Here is a 26,911-nt window from a genome sequence, read left to right on the forward strand (position 1 = left end):
AAGTCTGCAGCTTGACCACGCAGTCTGTGGCATCCCTTCACAACTGAGATGATTGCTCAGTCACGAGTGGAAGCAAAAGCACTCCTGCTTTTTTTACACTTTGGGAGGTGTAGGCTCTTACATTGCTAGAGGTAATGTGTTTTCTGTTCAAAACGCATGAGGCACATCACTGGGGTGGGCTGGCCTTCTTCTGACAGAACCCTTACAGTTTCTAAACCTTAACTGGGGGCTGCTGTAGCTACAGTCATAGTTCAGTGATTTGAGCAGGAAGTAAGTCACAGCATGAATACACATTCTGTTCTTCATTGAACACACAGCCAGAGCATAATTAAAGTCATTTTCATGGGAATTATGCTTACTGAACAGCCTCAGATGCTTTCTTCCAAACTTATATTCCTTGCATATGATTCAACTGAGAAAAACTTTCTGCTTTAAATCCATTTACTTTTTCTATTAGAGAGAGCAATATAATTGTCTACATAATTGTTTTGCAGACAAGCCAATGGAAACTTTCTGATTACCCTCTTATTAACTTAGAAGACAATCAACATCCAGCTTAGATACAGACTTTCAGCAGCCACTCACTTTTCTCCCCACACAGTTTTCTCCATCCATGTTATGTCCTAAAAGGAGGTAATGACGTTTTAGGTGATTGGGAGTGATCAGAACAGGGTACCATTAGCTCACTGGCTGTTTCAAGTCAAAAAAGGAGCACGAGTCACAAGTCCACAATCCCTTCTGTACCCACTGACAAGAGCTAAACAGTGCTCTTTACAGCGTTACAGCGTGAAGCCAACATGCTGAGCTTCAAGCAAAGCAGAAAATGGACTCTATTTTCCTTCTCTTCCAGATCCCCCTGGGCAACACTTGATGCAGGCACTTACCTGCCATATAGGTAAAGGTCTTGTGAGTGGAACAGTTATGTCCAGATCATGGGATTCCAAAGGGAAAAAATGGCACAATAGTTATGACTCTAGAAGGAACTGTGTCTAGGCACTAATCTAATGCCTATAGGTTCCCCACTTCTTGCTCTCTTCACCCTGGTCCCAGTCCTCACTGTAACCCTGGGTCTGGGCTAAGATTTCTGCCCTGGGAAAGGCTGACTCTCCGGATGTCCACTGCTGGTGGGAGAGTCCTTCTGGCAAGAAGCCCTCAGTAGCACAACCCAAACCAGTTTGGAGAATACACGATTAAGTGACCTCATGCATGGCTGGTGGAAATCATGTATTAAGGTAAGTTTTGAGCATACAGGCACTGGTGTACAGGACACAAATACCACATCTTTAGTAATACATTACAGGTAGCAAAGAAAGAACATGGCAAAGGGAAAAGGCAAAGGGAATGATGAGCAAACTCTGCCCTGGGCTCCTCCTTGCTCTCAAGCACAATAAGGATATCAAACAATAAGGATATCAAACAATAAGGATATCAAACAATAAGGATATCAAACAATAAGGATATCAAACAATAAGGGGTTTGTTTCATTCTGTCTTTGCAATGAAAAGTCTTTTTCTCATATTTCAGATATACCAAACCCCTTCAGGACAGACTTAGTAGAGAAGTCACCTAAAAAAGCCTCCCCACAGGTGGCCAGTGCTAAGCATCAGGAGAAGGATGCATGGCAGCTGTTTTCCCGTTTGCCGAGAGAAGGTCTTGTCTGATGCCTCCGAGGCCCGTTCTACCAACACACCTCATCTCCTCTGGGCACCTTCCGACCCACACAGTTTGTGCTGGCTCAGCACCAGGCTCACAGCTCTCACTTGGCACGGCAAAACAAACAGATGAAAATAACTTCAAAACTGCCCGAACTCATCTCTGTTATGCGCATTACAAGCACACATCAAGAAGAAACCCTTCCAGAGAACGTAAGCAGCGTGAAAAAACCCAGTTCATCGGGAGATCACGAGGCTGCATCGCGGGGCAGCGGTGACGGTGTGGCCCGGGCAGGCACTGCGGCCGCACCGCCAGGGCCAGCCCGCACCCCGCTCGCAGGATGTGAGCTCACGGCACCGCCCCTTCCCCGCCCGCCCCGCCGTGCCGGTTCCGCCGCCCCGGGTCCCGCCCCGCTCCATCCCGCTGCCTCCAGGGCCGGGGGTCCTGGCGCTGCCTGGGCCGGTGAGTGCTGCGGGGGGGCCCCGCTGCCCCGGGCCCGGCCCGGCGCTGCCCCGGCGGCGGGGCCTGGGGGCGGAGGGAGCGGCGGCGGCTGGGCCCGCCCGGGGCGGGGGAGCGGGGGCCGCGGGCCCGGGGCGGCGAGGCGGGCCCAGGGCAGCGGGCGCTATGAAACCTGCGCTGTGTTTGTCCCCCAGGCTGACGCGGGAGAGCCCCGGCGCGGCCTGCGGCCGGAGGAGCTGCCGCCATGGGGAACCAGCTGGCTGGCATCGCCCCCTCGCAGATCCTCTCGGTGGACAGCTACTTCTCGGACATCCACGACTTCGAGTATGACAAGAGCCTGGGGAGCACCCGCTTCTTCAAGGTGGCCAGAGCCAAGCACCGGGAGGGGCTGGTAGTCGTGAAGGTGTTTGCCATCCAGGATCCGACCTTACCCCTGACGAGCTATAAGCAGGAGCTGGAGGAGCTGAAGATAAGGTTACATTCAGCACAGAACTGCCTTCCCTTCCAGAAAGCCACCCTGTCCGAGAAGGCCGCCATGCTTTTCAGACAGTACGTACGGGACAACCTTTATGACCGAATTAGTACCAGGCCATTCCTGAACAACATCGAGAAAAGGTGGATCGCTTTCCAGATCCTCACTGCGGTGGACCAAGCGCACAAGTCTGGAGTCCGCCATGGGGACATTAAAACAGAGAACATCATGGTCACCAGCTGGAACTGGGTTCTTCTAACTGACTTTGCCAGTTTTAAACCAACGTACCTTCCTGAAGACAATCCTGCTGACTTCAATTATTTCTTTGACACATCACGGAGGAGAACGTGTTACATTGCTCCCGAGCGCTTTGTCGATGGCAGTATGTTTGCTACAGAGCTGGAAAACATGCGGGACCCTTCCACTCCTTTGGTAGACTTGGCAAATAGCAATCAGCGAACAAGAGGGGACTTAAAACGTGCAATGGATATCTTTTCTGCAGGTACTTGGAGCTATCAGGAGAGACCAGTGTGTTGTTTCTGACTGTATAATCCAATGCAGAAAAGTTGATTTGTTGTTTGGTTTGTTTTTTCGTTTTGTTTTGTTGTTGGTGGTTTGGTTTGGGTTTTTTTTTGATGGTGTTTTAGTTTGGTTTGGTTTTCTACAGTGGACTTAGAGAACAACATGTCAAAAAACTTGCGTATTTTAAGCATAAGACCCAACCCCAAACCTTTTTCATTCACATAAAATGTACAGACACAACATAGTAAGCTACAAAACTTAAGTGCATCACCATTATCCAAGGAGGGAAATCACAAACTATTCTTTTATGGCACAACTCTGCTCTGGGAAAGAGGTGGTTCTGCAAGGCACAGATCAACATCTTCTCATGGCTGAGAAGCATGTGCCTCATGGGACCTGAGAGAAGGAACCAGTCGGTGGTCCAGTTGCCTGGGGGCTGAGACAGCTTTCAGGGTCATTTGGCAATATTGGCCTTAGAAGCCTGTTCTCATTTCATTTTCCCCACAAGCAGGAAGTTGGAGCAAGCTCCTGTCATAGTCTTGCTCACAAATATTTGTTAGAGTTTGACTGTGGGAGCCTATTTTGAGTCTTGGGCTTGTCTTGAGCAGTTAGACAGCCAAAAGTTTGACCTTTTTGTTTTTGCCTTAAAGTGATTGAAAATATGGATTTAAAGTAAATGGTTATTTCATTTTACAAGCTGCTCTTATGGCCAAACTTCCAGGACACTCCACTGATAAAGCAGACCACTGGGAGCAAACTGCTGGACTGGGTTCTTTGAAGAGGATTTGTGTCATGTACATGACACAGAGGAGTCTGTGTTTAGCAATTGTGTGAGTGAATATGTGCTGTCTCCCAGCATCTGCTGTGGAAGCAGAGGTTATTTCTTTACCTTCTGTAAAAGGGCTGCTTAGTTTTGACCTACTGCCCAATCCATGCTGACTTACCAGCACTCTTTTTCCACATGACAGTGATGTGGGTTCCTTTTCTGGTAATGTATTTTCCAGCTGGCAGTTGGCTGAAGTTACTGCCTCATGTTTCCTAATTGCAGATTCCTCTGTTGTTGACATGTTTGTAATAAATTACTTGGGACATATTTCAAAGATCAAGTGTAAAAGCCAGGTTTTGGAATGTGAGATGTTATCTCTTTTCTGCAAATTAATTTGGCAACTCATTTGCCTTATTTTAAATTCAGCAAAGAGTCGTTTAGGGTTTGTTCTTGTCCACATGTAGAAAATAAAGTTAAAGCATCTGTTTATAATCTTCTGACATCTTTGACTTTTTTTTTCTTTTGTTCCCCAGGCTGTGTAATAGCAGAACTCTTCACAGAAGGTGTACCCTTGTTTGATTTATCTCAGCTTTTGGCTTACAGAAATGGCCTCTTTTCCCCTGATCAAGTCCTAAACAAAATTGAAGACCGCAGTATCAGAGAGCTGGTAAGGATGGACTACAGCATTAGAACCATCTGTGTGGTCTGTCTGCAGTTTATTTCACCTACTTTGGTGGCAGATTGCATATTGTTTGGGTTTGGGCTTTGGGGTTATTTTGTATTACAAATGTCTAAACCTTTAATCTTTCTCTCCCTCTCCCTCCCACTTCTGCCTTTCTCAAGGTCACTCAGATGATCCACCGGGAGCCAGATAAACGTTTAGCGGCTGAAGATTATTTGAAACAGCAACGCAACAATGCATTTCCTGAAATATTTTACACTTTCCTTCAGCCTTACATGGCCCAGTTTGCCAAGGAAACGTTTGTGTCGGCAGATGAGCGTATATTGGTCATACGTAAAGATTTGGACAACATCATTCACAATCTCTGTGGGCACGACCGCACGGAGAAAGCCGAGGGAGAGACAAAAGAGAATGGGCTGGTTATTCTAGTGTCTGTGATAACTTCCTGTTTACAGACTCTCAAATACTGTGATTCAAAACTGGCTGCTTTGGAACTGATTCTTCATTTAGCACCAAGATTAAGTGTAGAGATTCTTCTGGATCGTATTACTCCTTATCTGTTACATTTCAGCAATGACTCTGTGCCCAGGGTGAGGGCAGAATCTGTGAGGACACTAACTAAAGTTCTTGCTCTTGTCAAAGAGGTGCCACGCAATGATATTAACATTTACCCAGAATACATTCTGCCAGGCATTGCACACTTGGCCCAGGATGAAGCCACCGTTGTCAGACTTGCATACGCTGGTAAGAGGGCATCCAGTCAAAACTCAGAATCTTGGGCTTTTCTGTATTTCCTTCACTGTTTTCCCCTCTGTTCAAAACCATCATCTAGCTTGCTGTTTCGTTGTCAGTAAATCTCCCCACAGGTTTCAGAAAGGACTGCAGGTAAAGATACATGCATTCGCTTAAGATAACTGGTGCAGGTGGTAGTAGCCACTTAATAATTAGTTGACTTATACGATCAAGTGGATTTCCAGTGTAGATCTGTACCCAAAGTAAATTATTACATTTTAAATTGTTGACAAAATGCATTTGCTCTCTGCTAGATGAATTAAGTTTTAAGAAAGTTAATATCCCTTGCCCTCTGTAGTTGTGAATGTAAAAGTACAGAATGTGTACATGTACTTTGGGCTAGGGACTGGATGTGGCACACAGCAGGTCTGCTTACAGCTAAGGTAAGGGGTCAGAGTTTAAAGCCTCATGCTCAGGGAAGCAGTCCTGGCTTATGTCCCTGGATGGGCAAGAGTGTAAGGAAGAAAACTTCAAGTGGTCTTTAAATAGCTAATTCCGTGAACAGGGCTTTTTGACATGCCCATCCTTTGCTGCTTTTATTAATTTATCTTAATTGACATTTCATTAGCTCAGAGTGTTTACCTGGAGTGACCTAGTTAAAGTGAACAAATTCAAAACTAACTTAAAAGTATCAGTGTGTTACTGTGCTTCAGAGTTGTTTTCCCACAAAATTAAATTTGATATTCAGGGGCTGGAATTACATTATTTGCTGTGTAATAGACTTGATTATACCATAGCAGATGTTTTCTTCATATGTTATTCAGATATGAGTTCTGCGTGGTTCAGGACGAAGTTTTATAGTCATGCCAGTATTTGCTATTTACCATGTACCCTTATTTGCTATGACCAGCGTATTTTCAGGTGTGTTGTTTTGGGTTTGTTTGTTATTTTTTTTTTAGTTATAAATGTAGATTTTCCTTGAAAATGTCTCAGGTCATGTTTTTATTTCATTTACTAAGTAAACTGATAAAACTAATACTGAAGTTATTTTATGTTTAATGAATAGAACCAATTGCTTTAGGTCACCTTGGTCAGTTTAAATTTCAAATGAAAAAAATACATTGATACTTTGAAAGGTAGTCTAGCTGAGTTAACTTCTGTTACTATAGTACTGTTTTTGGAAGTGGTCAGACTACTGACTTAGAGGATTTGATCTGGGCTGTGGACAGGCTCTGTTGGCATGCTGCTGTTTCCTTGGATGACAGTCAGAACGGCTGCTTAAGTGGTACTTCTGTCTCGGCATTATCATTCCTATGCCAGCAGTTGTCTGACCCATACAGTACAGCCTGAGTTGCTTCAGCATCTTCCAAATGGTGCAGAACGGTGCCAAATTGTGTGGATAGATATGGTGTCAAATATTCCAAAAGTGGATCCCAGGATAACGTTATTCCCTAGGATACATATCCTGGTGTGGTTGTTTGCTGTTATTTTGTTGCAGTGTATGAGATGGGAACCTTAGTTAATTCAGGCTATTTGGCCTTTAAATTCTATCAAGTTATTTAGTCACTAGGCTGAGATTAGGTGGCATTTAGGGCTAGTTCTAGAAGAATTAAATTAATATTTGTTACACTTAATATTGTTAGAATTTTTCCTCTTGTTTGCATGACAAAAGTACTGTGTGATTTGATGTACTTGGTAGCTTTGCTGGGGGTCAACAGAAGTGGATTGACCAGAGCATGTTGTCTAATTTCAGTCCCATTTGTCCATCATGACTGGTACTGTCAATGAGTATAATCTCTCATCAGGGAGATTATCAGACTGATGTAAACAGGCAAAGTAGAACAATTCTTAACCAAGAAGTTTTCCCTTGCAGAAAACATAGCGTTGTTGGCAGAAACAGCTCTGAGATTCCTGGAATTAGTACAGCTGAAAAATCTGAATATGGAAAATGAACCAAATGGTGAAGAAATGGATGAAACATCTCACCCTAGTGATAACTATGACACAGGTAATGTCACTTCTATTTACCTTTCCTGCCTGTGATAGCAAATCATGGGGCAAAACTACTAGTTAGCACTGATCCGTCTCATCTCTCAGAGCTTAGCCTTCCTGTTAAATGGGAAGAATGCTTTGCCTCAACCACTGTGTGTTACAGCTTCATGCAGAGACAGACACCTCTGTTCTGGATGTTGTGAAAGACAAATAAGTAAATAAGTGAGCATATTTTTCATCTCCAAAAGTCCTCAAGGTATTTGACTTGTAGGTGATGCTGGTGGCCTGTTGCATATCCAGCTTCACTCATGGTCTCATAAACAAGTCAGCTGCAAAAACACAGATGTGTTCCAAATGCTGCTTCCGTTGAAGTGGCAAGCAGCATTGGCTTTAGAAAACATGTCAAATTATGGCATAGTCATAGTGCTGTATCTTTCAGTCGTTCTTCCTTGTCCGTTCCTGTGCCTGGCAATTCTTGTCTGTCTTTTTGCCTGAAAAATCTAAATGTGTGGATGCCATTTGGCAGTAATAAAACTTTGTATTATAACTCGCCCAGAGAATGAATTAAAATCCTAAGGATGGATTTTCTTTTTCTTTTCCTTTGGAAGAACAGATGGTAATAAGTGACCTGCATGTCATCTCCAGTGCCTTTTAGTGATGCATAGATTCCCAGAAGAATGCTGGGCAAGTCTTCTGAGCTGGAAGAGTTTGTGGTTAAAAACTGTCATTTCTCTTCTGGGCTAAGTAGATCAATCTGTGACTAATCATAGCTGGTAAACATCCTGCACATACTCCATTTTGGAAAAAAGCAATTATCTCTTAACTAGCTGTAGGATGATACTTTAAGATAAAGCAACAACAAATGTACTAAAAGCAAACATAAATCCTCTTCAAGTTCCTTCACATAAGGCATGGGGTGCTCAGAATTGCTGAGGAGTGAGAGAGGAAGCCTTATCATGAGGGCTGTATTTCTAAGAAATACTGTCCCCTATCCCTTGAAATAACTTGGAGATGAAAGGAAGAAAGAAGCTTGAGTAGTTCTATTCTTTTTACCCTTTTAGAAACCAAGCATGAGAAATTTGAACCCAGAAGGCAGTTTTTTCATGTGACTGACAGACAGAGTCATGATAGAAAGCAGATTAGCTGACCTTCTGACTGCAGGCAAACAGCAATCACCCCTGCAAAGCTGGGGCAGCAGTAGCTGAAATTTTTGTTTACTTGTTTGAGAACCTGTCTTGTACAGCTTTCAATAATAGCCAGTGCATTAGCAATTCTGTTATTTCCACTTAATAGAAATATTTTTTTAGTTGCTTCATGGAGTAGAAGCCATAGGCAAGGTCATCTTCAAATTTTTCATCAGTATCATTAGGGTAACTGCAGATATTTAATGAAATTAGAAGTATTACATTTGCAGGGGTTGTTACATTCCTCCTGTATGCTTAATGAAGTGAATCTATCTACCTAACTAAAAACATACTTTTGATCTGTTGTCAGTTCACGAATTTTGAAACTGATAGTCAAACAAACATATCAAACCAGAATTACCTTGAAGCATTTTGTTTATTGTTGTAACATTGGTGCTGACTCATTCTGGTGCTTCATCTGGTGCATTTTATCTATATATAGAATGAGCTAGATCATCTTCGTTGAAGTTACAAGTTTAGAATATACTGATCTGGGTGAGATTGTTGCACATTTCTCTGCTCTTTGGTCACGTCACCACCTCAGGCTTAGCCTGAAATCTTCAGTAAGACCTTGTTAAAATTGTTGAGGTTCTGTTGCGTTGCCTGTCTTACTGAGTCAGGTGTTCTTCAGGATGACCTGTCACTGTAACTCCTTCAGCAGCAGATAGTACATGTGCACATGTTGCTTCTCACCAAGCAAAAGTCCATACTGTTGTCCCTTGCAGAGTTGCAAGCCTTGCATGAAATGGTCCAGCAGAAAGTTGTGACTTTGCTAAGTGACCCGGAGAATATTGTGAAACAAACACTGATGGAAAATGGAATAACACGTCTATGTGTCTTTTTTGGACGTCAGAAAGCCAACGATGTTCTTCTCTCTCATATGATTACTTTCTTAAATGATAAGAATGACTGGCATCTTCGAGGAGCTTTCTTTGACAGCATTGTTGGTAAGTATTTAGTTTCAGCCAAACAGAGTAGGAAGAAAATAATGTATGTAAATTAACAGTTTCCAGAATATGCAAAAATTAAGTAGTATAAAAGTCCTTTCTTCTATATATTTCTAGAATTTATAGAAAAAGACTTTGCTGAATTATTAACTGTAAATGTTTCTTTAAGGAGTGAAGATGAAACAATGTAAATACTAATGTGTATTTCTTTGAGTCCAAATGTTTCGTGCCAATGAGACTGAGGCATTTAAGTTTAGGGTAGATTAACTTAAAAATAAACTCTAAATGCTCTTTTTTGTTAGAGTCTTTGCTAAAGTTACTGACTTAAAAAAAGCTCGCCGTAAATTATGACAAGCAAATACTAAGATTTCTGCAAGCTTTCTACTAGATGTATTACTTCACCTGTGTGCATATTCCCATTAACTTCAGTAGGTCTGTTAATATGATGAGAACTATACGTTGGTATAGGCTAAAGTTATAACTGCAAAACTATTTTTAGTACCTTAAAACCTTACTTAAAGGTTCCTGTCACTTCAGAAAACCTAATAGCAATTTTAAAAGTCTTACCAGTGATGATATCAGCTGTTAAATATATCTAATGCATCATATATGTTGGAAATTACTCCACATGACTGTTGCTGAGAGTCAGTGCTCAAGAATTGTGGGTCAAGAAAACTTTCCCATTGCAGTACCTGGGGGCAGAAATGGTACATCAGGTGCATGGCAAGAAAAACAATCATGATCAAACTTTCAGCAAGGCCATTGTGATATGTACACGTTCCATTAGGACTGGAAGCCACAAAATGCTTTACTGACAAACCCTCCCAAGAGGCGATGCTGATAACTTGTCAGAAATTGTTTAGAAGGAGCAATGGAGTAGCCAAAGCACAGGTCAGACTGTCCTGGCTTCTTGCAAAAGACAGAGAGAGAGATGTGAGGCAAAAAGTCAAGATAATCTATATTTTTAACTCCTCTCTCAATATTTGTTCAAAACCTCTACAGAAGAACTCAGATAACGTTCTGAAATTATAAAATGAGCTCTCTAACTCATATTGAAGTATGTGCAGGCACTGCTACCTGTAGCTGCTGGCAGATGTCCTTCTGTAACAGGGGCACTGAGGGCATTTCTCTTACCTGTGCTGTTTCTCCCTTCTTCCTCTCTTCCTTTTAGCAACTGGTTGCAAAGTCCACATTAATACGTGAACAAGTATATTGATTATTACCTTATTAGATTAGAAGTGATAAAGTTATTTTATGTTTAATCTCAATTCTTATGGAAAGACATAGAATTTTCTGGTGTTTATCAATCTACTTCAGATTTTTAGGTGTTCTCTTTTTGTTTCAGGTGTTGCTGCTTATGTTGGCTGGCAAAGCTCATCGATACTCAAACCTCTGCTTCAGCAAGGTCTCAGTGATGCTGAAGAATTTGTCATTTATAAAGCCCTCAATGCTCTTACTTGTATGTGCCAACTGGGGCTCTTGCAAAAGCCCCATATTTATGAGTTTGCTTGTGATATCGGTAAGTTGGAATATTGGAGATACCTTGTTTTTCTAGTTAAGAAAAAAATCTTAGTACTACATAAAGCTTCACCATCAGCTTAGCTGTCCAAACTGCAAACCTATAGTACTGTTTTAGACTCTACACAAAATTCTGTTAAGGAACTACTGCTAATTGGACCATGTTAGTGCTCAAACCTCTAAAATAATAATTTTGCTCAAACATATTGGAAGCATCTCCTCTGGTTGTATGTAGGACAGCAGCAAACAAGACTTAGTCCAAAAATTTTCTGCTCTAAGATCTTTCCCTGTTCTACATGCCAATATGCTATAAAGAAAAAATCCTGGTTACTTCTGGTAGTCTATCAGGCACATAACTTGCAAACTCAAACCCATCAGCCTTTGAGAATGAGGGAATTCAGACAAATTGTGATGCTTTCTCATCCAATTTTTAACACCATAAAAACCTATTACCTGAATACAACCTTGAATGTAGAGTTGGTCCCTCTTTCCTCATCAGGCTTATCACTTTAATGTAGGTGTGCCCAAAATTTACCAGCTATTTATGGAAAAGAAAATACCGCCTGATCTTTTGAGATGTAGTCTGCTTCTTCTTAATGCTATGGCTTTTCAAATGCACTCAGAATTTGAGGCAGATGATCTGTTATTATATCTCATGACTAGATACAGTCCCTTGATTACAACTTCTTAAAACCCACATAATTGAGAAGGATTTCTGAGTCTGATGATCTTATAAAATAAGTAGTGACTCTTCAAGGAAGAGAGGAGAAGAAGGAAGGAATAAAATATTTACTTAAAAACTAAGAAAAAACCCAAATCACTGGTATTAGAATTCTCTGTAATTGTCTAGGTTGTTGTTGAGATTTATTTTTTCATTTGTCTCCATTGCAAATCTGTAGTTGACAATTAGGGATTGAAATGAACAAATAGGGAAAATATGCATTTTGGCAACAGGGAGGAAGCTGAGCAGCATGAGCACAGTGAAATCCATGAAATAATTTCCTCAGTATGAGTGTTTTAACCTTGGTGCTCTGCAGGAGAGAAGGCTCAGTTTGAGAGTAATTCTAGTGGAAGGAAATGACATCGTGGGCTGCCATATACAGAACGATCTCTCTTCTCTATGAATGATATATTTTTTAACAACCTATTTTTCTTTCAGCACCATTCCTGTGCCATCCTAATCTTTGGATACGTTATGGTGCAGTTGGATTTATCACTGTGGTAGCACAGTATTTGAATATTGCTGATGTCTACTGCAAGCTGATGCCATACCTCCATCCTTTTATCACACAACCAATAATACAGGTAATACTTCAAATAACATGAATGTGAATAAATCTTGACTAGTCGTGATTCTTAAGTCTATCCTGACCATGATCCTGGCTATAAGAATATTAGATTACTTTTTTTTCAGTTAAGGTTAGAGGTGATAGAGGTTTTTGATCTCTGCTGGCAGGTTACAGAATGGCCATTGCTTTCCACATTTCAAGAACTGTTGTCTCAAATTTGTTGCAAAATGCAGAACATTTTACAAAGCCTGAAATCAACAAGTGCATCTTTGGTTCAAACCTTTTCTGCCTTGTTTACAATCAAACTCTTGTAGCACTGTGCTAATTTATAGAGTCTAGGAGGTGTGAAATGTTGGCTGTGAAACAAGAGGGTTTATGTTCTATGCTTTCAACTCTAAGGCTGAGTGTTCCAGCCCTGCCCCACTATTTCATTTGACTGTGGGTCTGACCTCTGCAAACATGAACAGTCTGTTAGGTAGCAGTTACCATGCCTACTATTTCAGCAGCACCACTCCTGTGCTTCAGTGTTTTGCCAAGGGTAAAGACAGAGTATTCAGTTTGAATTAAGTGATTTCATAACTGCACATTCCTAGGAATGACCTGCATGATGCTAGTAATATGATCATATAGGCATCTTTGCATATAACTTCAAGCCCTGTAGACTGCATCTCTCTGGAATTTAAGCAGATAAGAAATAGTTGGATTGCTACACTGAGAAATGCATCCTGTGTTTATTTTCTTCTAAACCTTGCAGGTGGTAACTTCACTAAAATAACATTTTTCCTTGTTTACATGTCCTTAGTCACCTTGTGCTGTGTTTTAGGCATTGATTGATAAATTTGTCTTTTTCACTTCCTGCTTCATTTCAGTGTATAAATCTTTTCTTTGCTATGCACCATTAAATATAGTAAGCAAGTAGGGGGCAACATTAAGTTGGATTGTAATAAAGTTCTCATTCTGGAATAATTGTGAAGTTGTTTTTCATGCAGACAGTAAGCTATGAGAAGCCTGTTATAAGAATGAGGGAAAGAGAATGCAGAAAGTCTCATACGACCAACACACATCTAATTTTCAAGAAAGGAGACAAGTTGAATCTGGATTATTGGTATAATGATGTGCAGTAATTTTGAACTCCTATGTGATTTTCTTCTTACTTGAAAACTTGAAAGCATGTCTCCAAGTCTGAACTGGAAATTGGTTTTTAGTACCTGCATTCAGAGGAAGAGATTGTTTTATACATTAACATTTGCAGTTGTCCAGTTACTGACTTTCAGGGAAGGAGAAAAAAATGGCAAACACTGTAGACATGAGATGACAGTGTTTGCTGCTAGATTTCTTCATGTTTGTATGCATATCATCATGTTGACTGGTCTCTCTTTTTGAATTGCAGGTAGATAAAGAAATAGTCCTGCTAAGTGTACTTAAAGAGCCTGTCAGCCGTTCCATATTTGATTATGTCTTAAGATCAAAGGATATCACAAGCCTCTTCCGACACCTTCACATGCGTCAAAAGAAGAGAACGGGAGCTCTCCGTGACTGCCCGTCCCCGGAGGACCCTGCCATTGCACAGCTGTTGAAGAAGCTTCTTTCACAAGTAATTGGTTTGCATTTGTACTTTGAAAGTCAGGCTTGAGATGCTTGGGCTCTGTACACCTCCACAGACCCTGACCTTGCAGTTGCTGTTGTGAGGGACTCCCAGTCTGAGGTTCTGATCCTGCAAACCATTAACTCCATTGATTTCAGCATATGCTTGTGTGACAAGAAGTTCAGAAGTTAAAGATTTTTAAAAGATCTGCCAGATATAGAACAATACAACCTAAGTCTTGAAAAAATGATTGTATGTCTCAAATTTCTGACACATCTGTGATGTGGCAGCATTACAGAACATTGCTGTGCATTGTGTTGGATAGAGGAGTATGCATTTATTGAAGAGCTAGACGTGCAATGCCAAAAGCAAATGGAACTGGGAAGTCTTGAGGCTTATGTGTGAAGAGGGGAACATAAAGAATCATTCACACAGAGTAGTGAGAACTGGGTAGAGAAAGGACCGTAGCTGAGTATGGGTTTTTTCCCTATGGCTTGTGGGGCTATAAGCATGGTCTAGGTGGCACTTAAGTAGTTTGCACCAGATAGTGATCCAACATTAAATGCTATTCTGCCCTTTCGCTATTCCTAGCCCCATTCCTTAGGACAAAAGATATGCTTACACTACCACAGCTTACCTTATGTCTTGTATACGAGAGCAATGTGCTGATGCTTTGAATTCTGGGGATGTGCTCTCTCCTACCACTTCTAAGCCAGTCATTAATTTTACTGCTTCTTAAATCTTCATGCCTTGATGCATGTTATTGCTCAAAAATAAATAATATTACCTTTTCTTTTATTCTGTAGGGGATGACTGAGGAGGAAGAAGATAAACTGTTAGCACTGAAAGACTTTATGTTAAAATCAAATAAAGCTAAAGCCAATATAGTGGATCAGAGCCACCTGCATGACAGCAGTCAGAAAGGGGTGATTGACTTGTCAGCTCTGGGAATAACTGGGAGACAAGTGGATCTTGTTAAAACAAAGCAGGATTCTGATGACAAACGTGGTTAGTATATTTCATGGTCTCTACAGATGAAGTTTGGCCTTTCTTTCAGGGTGTTCTCAGTAATTCAATATACATGAGTATCACCATCCCCACTGGGTTTGCAATAAGAAAATTATTGCTGCTGTTTGAAATATGAGGTGGTGAAATGTTCTCAGGATCATTGAAGATGGGGATTTTTTTCCCCCTGAGAATATTTTAAATTATTTTGACTGCATTTGCAGTAGTAATGTGTGCCAGTTGTTCAGCTGGTTGTGACAAACTAGTGACTCATGGCAACAGTGTAAATGTTGAAGGCTACATTTCTGCTCTCTCTGTATCTTCTCAAGAAACGCTGAGCTCTTTAACTGTGAAAATTCTGGATATTTTCTTGAAGTAGCCTGGAGAAAACTGAAAACTCCTCAGGCTGCCGCTGAGTGAGCTGTTGCTCACTCATCAAGTACAGGCCTTTTGGCCTTAGGGTTCTTCAGCTTCTCATCCACCCCATTTAATTTTTTTGCCTACTCCTCTTTCAACTCCCAAAACCTCTTACATTTCCTTGTTCAACTCTGAAATCCACTTGCTGTTAACTATTCTAGTTCTTTGTATCCTCAAAATTCTTCTTTTCCAGACAGTTTGAGCTTCCTCTTTGCTCTCTGAAGCTTTTAAGTCCCTCCTCTGTTCCATCACTGACACATTCTGTGTTTTTAGATAAAAAATACAGAAATACCAGAAATACCTGCAAACCATATAGCTATTGCCATCTTATTTCCAGAATTAGGATCCTTGTCTGCAAATGTTTTGCATATCATTTTAAAGGAAAGTACAGAAGTACAGGATTTTTCTTTTTTTTTTTTTTGCATTCTTGAATCGGGAGTCAACAGGATTTTAAAGGTAGTGTGTATGGAGTCTGTATTTGAACTGATTTGTTTCACCCAGAACAGTCACCTTCAAAGTCTTCATGCCTTTAATTTTCTTCACTGACTTTGTCCAAATTTAATTTGTCCCGCGTTTTTATTTTTCTTTCTATATTTTACAGTTATAAGTGACTCTAAAGGAATCCTATATACAGAGATAACGTTCTTGAATCTACAAGTGATGATGCAATTGTGATGGAAAACTGATTGTATTTGGCACTAGCAATGATTTGCATACTGTGCTTTTAAAAATTCATCCCCGATGTCTCTGCTCATTACAGGGTGGTTGGACTAGATGACCTTGGAAGGTTCCTTCCCACCCAAACCCTTCTATGATTCTATAAGAAAGTTTATCATATGGTGCAGTCTAACCCTGCAGCCTTCTAGATGTGAACTTTCCCTATAGTGAAATGATGAATTGCATGAGTCAACTGTAGGATTAAGAAGGTGTGAACACAGGTGGCAAGTGCTTTGTTTTGTTTCCCTCCCTATCAACTGACCTCAACAACCTAGCAGTAGGGTTTTCTCTGTACATAAATAACAATCTGGCATGTAAACCTTGGACTTCCATGTAGTCTCACAGTAATGGGTAGCCTGAGTGAATGTTGTTATGATAATGTTGGGTGGGTTGTTTTTTTTTTCTTCTCCTTCTACCTCCTCCGTCCCTCCAAACTGCTTATAGCTAGAAAACATGTAAAGCAAGATTCAAATGTAAATGAAGAATGGAAAAGCATGTTTGGGTCCCTGGAACCAACAAACATCTCCCAGCCGATATCCAAAGGACATGGACAAACTACTGATCCTGAAGCCATCCAGGCTGGGAAACCACTTCGTTCAGAGTCTTCAGCTGGCATTTGTGCCACTTTGTCATCCTCTCCACAGGTATACCTGAAAAATACTATGTTCTCATCCTAAACTGAAATGATTCTACTGCTTTAGAGCCAAGTAGGACTATAGAGATATGGTGTTCTTGTTTGGAGGTTATTTAACATTGGTCATGCTACTGCCAGGCATCTTCTCCGGCAAAGTTACTGACTTTCAAGTTCTTATTTTTAAAATAGGAACTGAGAAAGAATTGAAGTAAGTTTAGTCTCTTGAACAAAAGAACTTCACTAACAAATAGATGCTTTGCACAAAAAGATGGGGCTTTGTGGATTAGACAATTATTAGGTAAGCTTTTCTGCAGGGAAGGCTTTTCCTCAAATTGCACGTGCTGATATGTGTTGTGAGGAAGAGAAGAGGTGTCATGATTTTGACTTGGAACTGGTGTATGGCATCACAGCTGCATTTAGACATCCTGTACCTGTAATACTTTGCACTGACTACAGAAGGCTGGGCTGGAAGCCCTGCAACCTGTGGAGGCATCTCTCAACCCTGAACACTGGATTCTCTTTGGGTTCTAGCTGGAGATTAACTTCTGCTGGTTTTAAATGAGTGTCCACTCTGAACTAAGAGGGAAACAATTACACTTCTGTTTATAAAGCCCAGTATAAACGAATAATCATTCGACAGCTAACCCGTAATTCTGTCAGTCTTGAGAGCAATAACTGCTTCTGTAATAGTCACATTAAGAGTTGTCCTCAGCAGATTACAGTTTCTTCAAACAGTATATGGAACATATGAGGCAAATGGTAGAATAAGTGAATGGTTAATCTTTTCTATAAATTTCACTATTTTTAATTGTTTTCACACAGGTATGATTTTTTTAATGCTAATTCATTGTTAATTGATTCAATAAAAAAAGATTTTTCCATTTTTATGCAGTGTCTGTGACCCAGAAATCTTAGGAGCGGGGTTTATCTGCGTGTAGAATGTAAGGCATATATTTGTAAGTGCTGATCTCTTGCAGGCATCTGATGGAACGGTTGTTCAACCCAGGAAACCAACCATGCAGGCCCTGAGCAGTACAGCTTCCCCATCCTCACACCAGTTACGCATCACCACGTGCAAAACTGAACTTCAGCAGCTGATCCAGCAGAAGCGAGAGCAGTGTAATGCAGAGAGACTTGCCAAACAGATGATGGAGAATGCTGAGTGGGAGAGCAAGCCCCCACCTCCAGGTACATCACAGTCCACTGAGGTTATAGATAAAAAATTATACATCTATAGATATCTATGTATATAGATATATATAGATATAATTTGAGTAAAAACATCATTATCTCATGGAAGAAATGCAAGAGATAAGGAAAAGAGGAAATCATTAGTTTAGGAAATGTGCCTACTATGCAGAACACCTGTTTGGCAAAATACATGCATGACTTATTGTCCAATTTAGAAGTGAGCAAGTTGGCTTTTGCATTTAATATTTAAAATGCCTTAGCTCTGTGTTTTCAGTGCCATCTGTGTTTTGCAGCTGTAATGACTATATCCTGATATAGCTGTTGGTGGATGGATCTAGGTTCATGTTCCTAATTAGGTTGCGAAACCAACACCAGGCTTTATGGTTTTATTTTTCCCTGTAGGATGGCGTCCCAAAGGATTGTTGGTAGCTCACCTTCATGAACACAAGTCTGCGGTGAACCGCATCCGGGTCTCTGATGAACACTCCATTTTTGCCACTTGCTCAAATGATGGCACAGTGAAAGTCTGGAACAGCCAAAAAATGGAAGGAAAAACCACTACAACCAGGTAGCTTTAAAACTCATGGGATTTAGGGGCTGCTGTTTTAGAAGGAAAAATAAAGTAGAGCAGAGAGCAAAATATGAATCACTTGTGGGCATGCTGGAAATATCAATAAGGAGATATACTGGTGTTCTTCTTGGCTTGCAGCTATAAAATATTAGATTACTACTTCAATTAGTTAGTAAAGAAAAAAATCCCTAGCAAATGCAAAGGGACTGCTTTGCAGTCATAGTAATTACAGGCTTTTTGATTTAATTTCTGTGCATATATAAATATATTCTTGTGTTGCTGTTTAAAGCCAACACTGGCTTTGTTGCTTTCTGATTTTGGAACACTTAGAAACTTATTTTCAGAGCTCTTTCAAGAGTCATTGGTTTTAAGTAGGTGTTTGAAAGAAGTAATTATATTTTTTTTAAGTGCCATCAAAAATATCTTCTTTTTTCTCTCCCCCTCTCTCTCTCTCTCTCTGTACTGTTTAGATCAATTCTGACATACTCTCGGATTGGAGGACATGTAAAGACACTTACATTCTGCCAAGGCTCACATTACCTGGCTATAGCTTCGGATAATGGTGCCATCCAGCTTCTTGGTATTGAAGCTTCAAAGCTCCCTAAATCTCCTAAAATTCATCCAATACAAAGCAGGTATGTACTTAGAGCAGTTAAATCTCGCCACACACAGAGCTCAAGCTGTTAGTATATTCCTCAGTTAGATCCTTTAATTTGCTCTAGGCTTCCTGCTGGCTGAGCCCAGGCTGTACTAGAAGGCTGTAATCCCTGATCTTATCTTACTTCATAAAGAACTGTACAGAGCTGAGCATTCTTAGCTCTAGGTTATTGGTGCTTCCTGTGTCACTGAAGTCATTATGAGCTCAAAACATTCAGTCTGAATAGTTCTCATGTCCTTTATTTATGCACTGTGTCCATTAGTTTCTTACCTCCTTTGTTACAATCTTAATACTTGGAAAGTAATTTAGAAAGTTCTTTTACAGGTCATTAGAGAAATGTTTACAGATGTACAACATGTGATTTGGCCTCAGACCTGCAATTTTTTTCTCCCAGGCATTTAATGTGATAAGGTAGCAGAGATACAAGTAATGAGATACTATTTTGGGGAGTCTTTAGGGCTGATTTAGCTCTTTACTACCTCCATATGAGCAGTTTTTGAATATTTGGCACAGATTCAACAGCTTAATCTTCCAGCTTGGGTGGGGGACATGTCCAGGCCTCAGCAAATCTAGCAACCATCTCGAAGATCTCTTTACTTTCAAAGTAAAAGCAAGGTATCTGTCTCAAATGTCCTCTCTTATTAGAGATTATGTTCAGAAATGAAATAAGATAAATCCAGCGGAGATGCAAACTATAAACCAGATTTTCGCTTTTGGTATACACTGCATTTGTGCCTGAAGGTGTCAATTTTGCACACACAGTAAGTGATTGAGGACAGTGCTGGCTGTATAACATGAAGAGGGATGTAAACTCTGGGTAGATGAATATCTGAAACTTGGAACATGAATCACAGAATCATAGCATGGTTTGGGCTAGAAGGCACCTTAAAGATCAGCTGGTTTCAACTCCCCTGCCATGGGCAGGGATACCTCCCACTAGATCAGATTGCTCAGGGCCCCATCCAGTCTGGCCTTGGACACTGCTAGGAATGGGGCATCCTTAGCTTCTCTGGGCAGTCTGGTCCAGTGCCTTATTGCCCTTACAGGAAAGAATTTCTTCCTAACAACTTAACTGTCACTACATGCCCTTGTATAAAGTTCCTCTCCAGTTCTCTTATACCCTCTTCAGGTACTGAAGTTGCTATAAGGTCTCCCCAAAGCCCTCCCTTCTCCAGGCTGAACTACTTTAACTCTCTCAGCCTGTCTTCATAGGAGAGGTGCTCCAGCCCTCTGATCATCTTCATGGTCCTTTTCTGGACTCACTTCAGCAGGTCCACATCCTTCATGCTGGGGCTGCAGAGCTGGCCACAGTATTCCAGGTAGGGTCTCACAACAGTGGAGCAGAGGGGGAGAATAACACCCTTTAACCTTCTGCCCATGTTTCTTTTAATTCTTTTGTTGTGGTTGGCTTTTTTGGCTGTGAGCACACATTGCTGGGTCACTTTGAGCTTCTCGTCAGCCAATACCCTCAAGTCTTTCTGCTTAGGGCTGCTCTCAGTGTATTCTCAAGCCAGCCTGTGTTTGTGCTTGGGATTGCCCCAACCCAGGTGCAGGACTGAGAGACCCAGAGCAAAGAGGTATGTTTAGGTTTGCAAAGAGCTGCTGTCAGCCTTTTACTAGGCTTGCAGTGGAGAGATCTGAAAGAGCATAAGAATCCACTGTACTAAAATCGGAAAGTTGTTTCTGGCAGATGCCTTGAGAAGTGACAAGAAGAGGAAAAAGCTGCTCAGCAAAAGCTATTGGAAGGAGTCTTAAACTTTGGAGGAGTCATACCTGTTTCTAAGTTAGTTTTTTCTTTCAACCCAGGTCCTTAGATCTGAAGGATGATGGCTGTGTGGTAGATATGCATCACTTCAATTCAGGAGCCCAGTCAGTACTGGCTTATGGTACAGTCAATGGATCTCTGGTGGGATGGGATTTGCGATCCAGCAGCAACGCTTGGACGCTGAAACATGATTTGAAGTTAGGCCTCATAACTTCATTTGCTGTGGACATACATCAGTGCTGGCTGTGTATTGGTAAGCCTGCATTTCTTGCTAGTTTCTCTCTCTTCCCTGCCTCAGCCCCTTCTTTCTAGTTTTCTTTTATAGTAACTATAGCTGAAACTTTTGCTTGATCTGATTTTACTAGCATATGCTTTTCTCAAATAAAAGGAAATAAATACCTTCTAATCTATTTTTGGGAAGTATTCTGTCTGCTAAGTACTTGAGACTGAAGTCCATCTCCCTAGGAACAGAGCACAAGGATATGGGCAAAAACTCAAGTATTTATCCCTCTGACTATGGAGAACTTTTTTTCACCAGGAACAAGCAATGGTACCATGGCATGCTGGGACATGAGGTTTCAGTTACCTATCTCCAGCCACTCTCATCCTTCCAAGGCCCGAATCAGACGCCTGCTCATGCATCCTGTGTATCAGTCCTGGGTAATCGCAGGTAAAAGATGTCTTAACGTAGCTCACAACCACCAGAGGTTGTGATTAAAGCAGCTTTTGTTTCAGCTTCTGCTTCAAGCCCTCAGGGGACTTAAAAAGAAAAAAAGTAGCATTAAGGTGTTCTGAAATTGAGAGATAGCCTTTACAGTTCTCATCTTTGGAGCATTGCAACTCTCATGAGGGACTATCCCTGTGTACTCTACCACATTATATAGACAAAATAATATGTGACTTTATAAGGACAAAATCTTAGGAAAGGTAAAACTCAAATTCATTACATACATTGAAGTTGATAGGAATTCTCCCACTGCCTTCTGTAGAGCAGAGACTGAAGGGTGTCCCATTCCAATTCCCACTTGAATCTAATCCAGCTATGTCATGGGTTAGAGCTTTCAAAAATATCCCAAGATTCCTCATCTGGTATGCTCACAGCTGCTTCATCCTCACTGCTTGTAGCACTGTCATATACTTCTATGTGTTTGTGTCAGGAACATGTTCTGAAACGGACAAGTAGCTTAAACTAATCCTACAATAACAAAATTGATTAAGTTGCCGTAAAATGAGAGTAATTTGAGTTTCATATTTGACTTGCTTCTTAAGCTTCACTTAGTTATTAACCATCCTGGGAGATAAAACAAATTTCTTGAAAATACATGCAAATAAAGCAAACTTCCTTGTGCTTTTTAGTTCATTTCCTCCCTGCTAAAGACTAAAAGAGTGACAATGTTCATCCTTCTGGAGCATTATTAAAAAACCCTTGCCTGCTAGGTTGCTGCCAGGCATATAAACAATCCCTTGAACAGAATTCTTTGCATGTCCACACCAAACATGAGCGTGGAACTTCACTGTAGCTAGTGAAGTCTGTACCTTTGGATAGCTGTCTTACCTGCACAGGAGTGTCCTCTGAAATCCCTGATGACCATGCTGAAAAAACCTTCCAGCCTTCTCAAAGTCATCTAGGGAGGAAAGTGAGGTTTTTATACATTTTTAAAAGGGATAGGCGTTAAAGCAAGTTTCATTTAAAATTGTTCAAATTAGACACTATTATTAACTATAGTGAAGCTACTTCCAAGCAGTAAAACCAAAGTGCTAAAGCAAGATTAACACAAATGCTACAGGGAGCAAGTGGAGAGTGTCTGTATGCCATACCCTCTGTGATGTCAGTAGAACAAGTAGCAAGAGCCAACCAACCTGTTTTATATCTTTTGCATTGGCAATATCTTTCCTGAAGCTGTTCAAGGCAACAATGAAGTCTCCATGTGGGATATGGAAACTGGCGATCGACGCTTCACTTTGTGGGCCAGCAGTGCACCACCTCTTTCAGAACTGCAGGTCTGGTCTCTTTCTTTTCCAGTTTCTGTTGAGTAGCCAAGGCTAGAACAGGCTTAGACTACATGCTGTGCATCAGTTTAGTTACCTGCCTCTATGGCTTTGCCACTTTGGCACAAGGAACTTGCCCTGGGATTTATTTTGTCACCATAATTGGTTTGCTTGTCAGAATTAAATCCACTCTCTGTGGAATGTACTTGTAACACTCACTTGGTATATCCAGTCTAGTTCTTAGAAAACCAGTGAGCCGGTCAAGCCTGTAAAGGTTATGGCAAAGCCAAAATTCATGGTGTACTTACTTTTACTTGCTTTTTCTGGGATTGCACACACTGTAATCATCTGCTCTTTTGCACTTTTTTTCTGTAATATAATGCCACTTCTACACTTAACTGCTAGTTAAGTAGTGGCTCTTCAAGGAGTTAATCGGGGAAGGAGCAATCTGGAATATCATTCTAAATCACAAATACATACACAAAAATAACCACAGCTGCTTCTATAGATGTTGTAAATGCCTATCTGGAATCTACCTAAACTTAAATCTGTACGTACTACAAAGATTACAGGTGTTGAGTTCATTTTGGTCATGTGCTTTGCACACAGAGAGCTCTGTGATCTAAGCTGGTTTTCTGTTGTATATCTGTCCCTTAATGCCCTCATACCTAAAAATTTAAGCATCCACGTGCTATTCAGTATGATTTGTCTTCCTGATTCTTTTAGAAATACTCTCTCTCATTTGCCATCATTGAGAATGTAATTTCCACGATTCAATAAAAACCATTATGGAGAGTTCAATCTGTTGCATTGCTCTATAAAATGTAAGGGAACAATTTACATTAATATATTAAGATGTGGCCCATTAAAGTGACTTGGTATTTGCCAGAAAGATTTGGAAATTGGGTGGATGAATGTGGCAAAGAATGCATTCCCTTTCTGAAGCATGGCAACAGCTATTGGTGATAAATTATATTTATATATCCCTTTTCCCTACTAGCCTTCTCCTCACAGCATCCACGGAATATACTGTAGTCCAGCATCTGGTAATCCCATATTACTGACAGCAGGCTCAGACATGAAAATAAGGTAACAAAACTAACAACTTTGTTGTTTGTCACCCTCCCCTCTGCCCCTGCTGGTGTACTAAATTTTGCCAAGCATTGCCTAAGTAATCTCCAAGAAGTCAAAACGATAATGCTGAAGATGTGTTCATTGGTAAGCATCAGCAACTTAAGGGAATTGTTTTCGGCAAAAGTACTGCAAAACTTGGTGCTTCTCTGAAACACAGTGTGTATCCTTCTGTAAAGTTCTTGATGGGCTGCATGACAAGAAAACAATAACTTATGTGAGCTTGATATGGGTGTAGATTTCTCTGCATCACCCATTTCCTGAAAGCATATAGCGTTTGTGCCCTCTCATTTTCATCATAAGAGCAAGGCTGCTTTTAAACAGCTGTTTTAAACTGACAAAATTGAATAACTCGCCTTGATTTTGTTTCTTTCTGTTTAGGTTTTGGGATCTAGCCTACCCTGAGAGATCATACGTTGTTGCTGGAAGTTCTAATTGCCCATCTGTTTCCTACTACAGGAAGATAATTGAGGGCACGGAGGTGGTTCAGGTATTTTGCTTTGTTTGATAGACACCTACTCTGCTTGCCTTTTGGATGGCCCCATGGATTATATTAATTACATGATGGTTTTAATTATAACTCTCCTACCTTTTATGGATGGTGTCAGCATTGCATTTTCAGGCAGTTGGGAAGAACTTATTTTAAAAGAAAAATGTCGTTTGTTTTTGACAGAATTAGACTCACCAAAAACTACTTACACAGAGAAGCCAGAATCATGTGATTCTTCCGGAATATTAAAATCTAGAGTTTTAGCACTTTTGGTTTTGATCAGTGTTTGGAATGGCTTTTGTGTAGGATCTTAGCAAGGCAATGTGAGATGTACTGGCACCAAAATAATACAGTAGCTGAATGCTGAAGTTTTTATTACATCCTTGGAAGTGACTTTTAGAACTGGCAGTGTTGCTAGTTGTTGAATAGCACAATGTTTTGTTTCAGTTCAATGGAATGAATGCTACTTTAAAAGTGACTAAAAAAAGTCAGTTGGGGGTCTACCCTATGCACGATGATATTTTAGTGTTTCATCTAAAGTTCTTACACAATTGCATCCATGGTATTGAACCAGTTTTTATAAAAACTCTGGAGAGGCAAGATGAGTGTGTTGCTGTAGCTTTTTTTCCCCCATGGGAATATCAAATCTTAGCATAATTGAAATGAATCTAAGAAAAAAACATTCTTTCCCTAATCAAAGAGCTGTAATGTCAGTTCAGATTAAGATTAGGTTGTGTGTGATGAAAAGAAATGAACCAAGGAGTAATCCTGATATAACTATCAAAGGGTGTGAGGTTTTATGTTTGGGCATTATTTGTTTGATTGCTTGTTTGTTCGAAGAGGGTTTTTTTGGTTTTCTTACACTAACAACCTAACGTGACAATTTCTCTTTGCAAATGCTCACCTTTCTGTAAATACTATTTCTCACTTTGTTTTTATATAGGAAATTCAGAACAAGCAAAAGCTGGGGCCCACTGATGAGACCCCTCGGAAGGGTCCAGAGTCTCTCCCAGTTGGACATCATGATATTATCACGGATATCGCAACTTTCCAGACCACACAAGGGTTTATAGTAACTGCGTCAAGGGATGGAATTGTTAAAGTGTGGAAATAAAAGTTGTATTAATATATAGTATGTAAATATTTGTAATAAAGAAATAGTGTTATAATGAAGTTTTCAAGGACTGTTTCCAGTTAATGGAATGGAACGGACTTTAAAGACTATAAAAGTGATGATAAATTCAGTTACCTGTATTCTACCACCCTGTCATCACTTCTTTATCACTTCTTATATTAAAGTTTTTTGGTATCCACAGCATTTCCTTGAGATACCAAGCAATATATGAAGAAATTACTTAGCCTGGTTTTGACTACATTGTTCTTCAAGAATCTTTCTGAAAATTATTTAAAGATGTCCCACATTACACATTCTAAATGTGCACAAAGTACAAGTACTGACTGCTCCTATGTTGAATCTGAGAAATGAAATAAGAACCAGTGCACTAATGTCCCTGTACATTCTAATAGCTATAATAAAGTCCACTTGAGCTTCCCTCCTTGGTACTCGCATTTCTTTACATCTGTGGTTCTCTGCAGTGATTCCATAGTCTCAGCTGTCAGAGCCATTGGGCTGTTAATTGTCATTTGAGATCAGCTTAACCTTCTGTCAGATCCTCAGCTGTCCTTTGACAATTATGTCCTTGATCCTCAGCTGTGCCTTGTATCCACCTTGCTTTAATCTTGAGTCTAATGCTAAACTCTGCTGTCCTGGGAACCTAAAGTAGCACTACCAGGATGGTGTTCTCCGTCATTCAGTATGGATATCAAAAATAGCCAAAGCACAAGCTTTCACCAGGAACTATTTCCTCATTGTGCAATGTTCATATGAGAGGCAGTTCTGGAGGTCAGACAGGGGCAGTAAACTTTCTTACCACTCTTACACTGTCTGATCCAGTTTTTCAGATTTCTAGATTCTTTTCACTCTCCCTCTTTTAAGTTTTACTAACTTATTCCTTAGCTGCTGTTCCAGATTCTGCTTTTCCCCCTGAAACCGGTGCTTCACCTCCTCTCCATGAGTGGACTCAGAAGGTCACTGACAGCAAACATCATTAATTTGACAAGTTTCTTTTGCGTAGCTGGAAAAAAATGGAAGACTACTTCTCTATAGAGTGTCTGATGGAAGCAAGGAATATTCTTAACTTGTGAACTGGGTTCTTTGAAGAGACAACACATGAAATAATGACTTGTTTAAGAAGAGTCTCAGAATTCACTGGAAAAAACTCTACCTGCTTTTCGTTAGAGTGTGCATTACTTGGATAATTTAGCGTAGCAGGTAGACATTGCCCCAAGTGTAACATGTTCAAAAGAGGAAGTGAACTCAAGAACAGTGTGACATTTCTTTGCAGATCTTATTATTTCTGCTCTCTGTTAAGCTGAACAAAGTTTTTTACAGAACAAAGTTTTTTATTTGCTTGTGTAGAGGAGCTGATAACTGTCCTCTTATCTTGTATGAATTCAGGAATAAGGTATGTCTTCTCAATAC

At 40.5% G+C, this 26,911-nt stretch overlaps 1 protein-coding gene across 1 annotated transcript; it reads left to right on the forward strand.

The window, feature by feature from the left end:
- The first annotated feature begins 2,020 nt into the window (after positions 1-2,020).
- On the forward strand, positions 2,021-25,925 carry PIK3R4 (phosphoinositide-3-kinase regulatory subunit 4). Its single transcript, XM_051789088.1, has 20 exons — positions 2,021-2,115; positions 2,307-3,086; positions 4,406-4,539; positions 4,716-5,298; positions 7,160-7,294; positions 9,188-9,409; positions 10,755-10,928; positions 12,087-12,232; positions 13,607-13,810; positions 14,608-14,809; positions 16,385-16,584; positions 17,552-17,762; positions 18,168-18,333; positions 18,807-18,971; positions 20,801-21,012; positions 21,298-21,429; positions 22,660-22,760; positions 23,749-23,837; positions 24,261-24,369; positions 25,313-25,925. Exons 2-20 carry the CDS (start codon positions 2,357-2,359, stop codon positions 25,481-25,483), a joined length of 4,086 nt encoding a protein of 1,361 aa, XP_051645048.1. The 5' UTR covers positions 2,021-2,115; positions 2,307-2,356; the 3' UTR covers positions 25,484-25,925.
- Positions 25,926-26,911: the final 986 nt, after the last annotated feature.

Source organism: Manacus candei, unplaced genomic scaffold, assembly GCF_025592945.1.
Source record: "Manacus candei isolate 608988 ecotype Guabito, Panama unplaced genomic scaffold, ASM2559294v1 h1tg000026l, whole genome shotgun sequence".
Lineage (NCBI taxonomy): Eukaryota > Metazoa > Chordata > Aves > Passeriformes > Pipridae > Manacus > Manacus candei.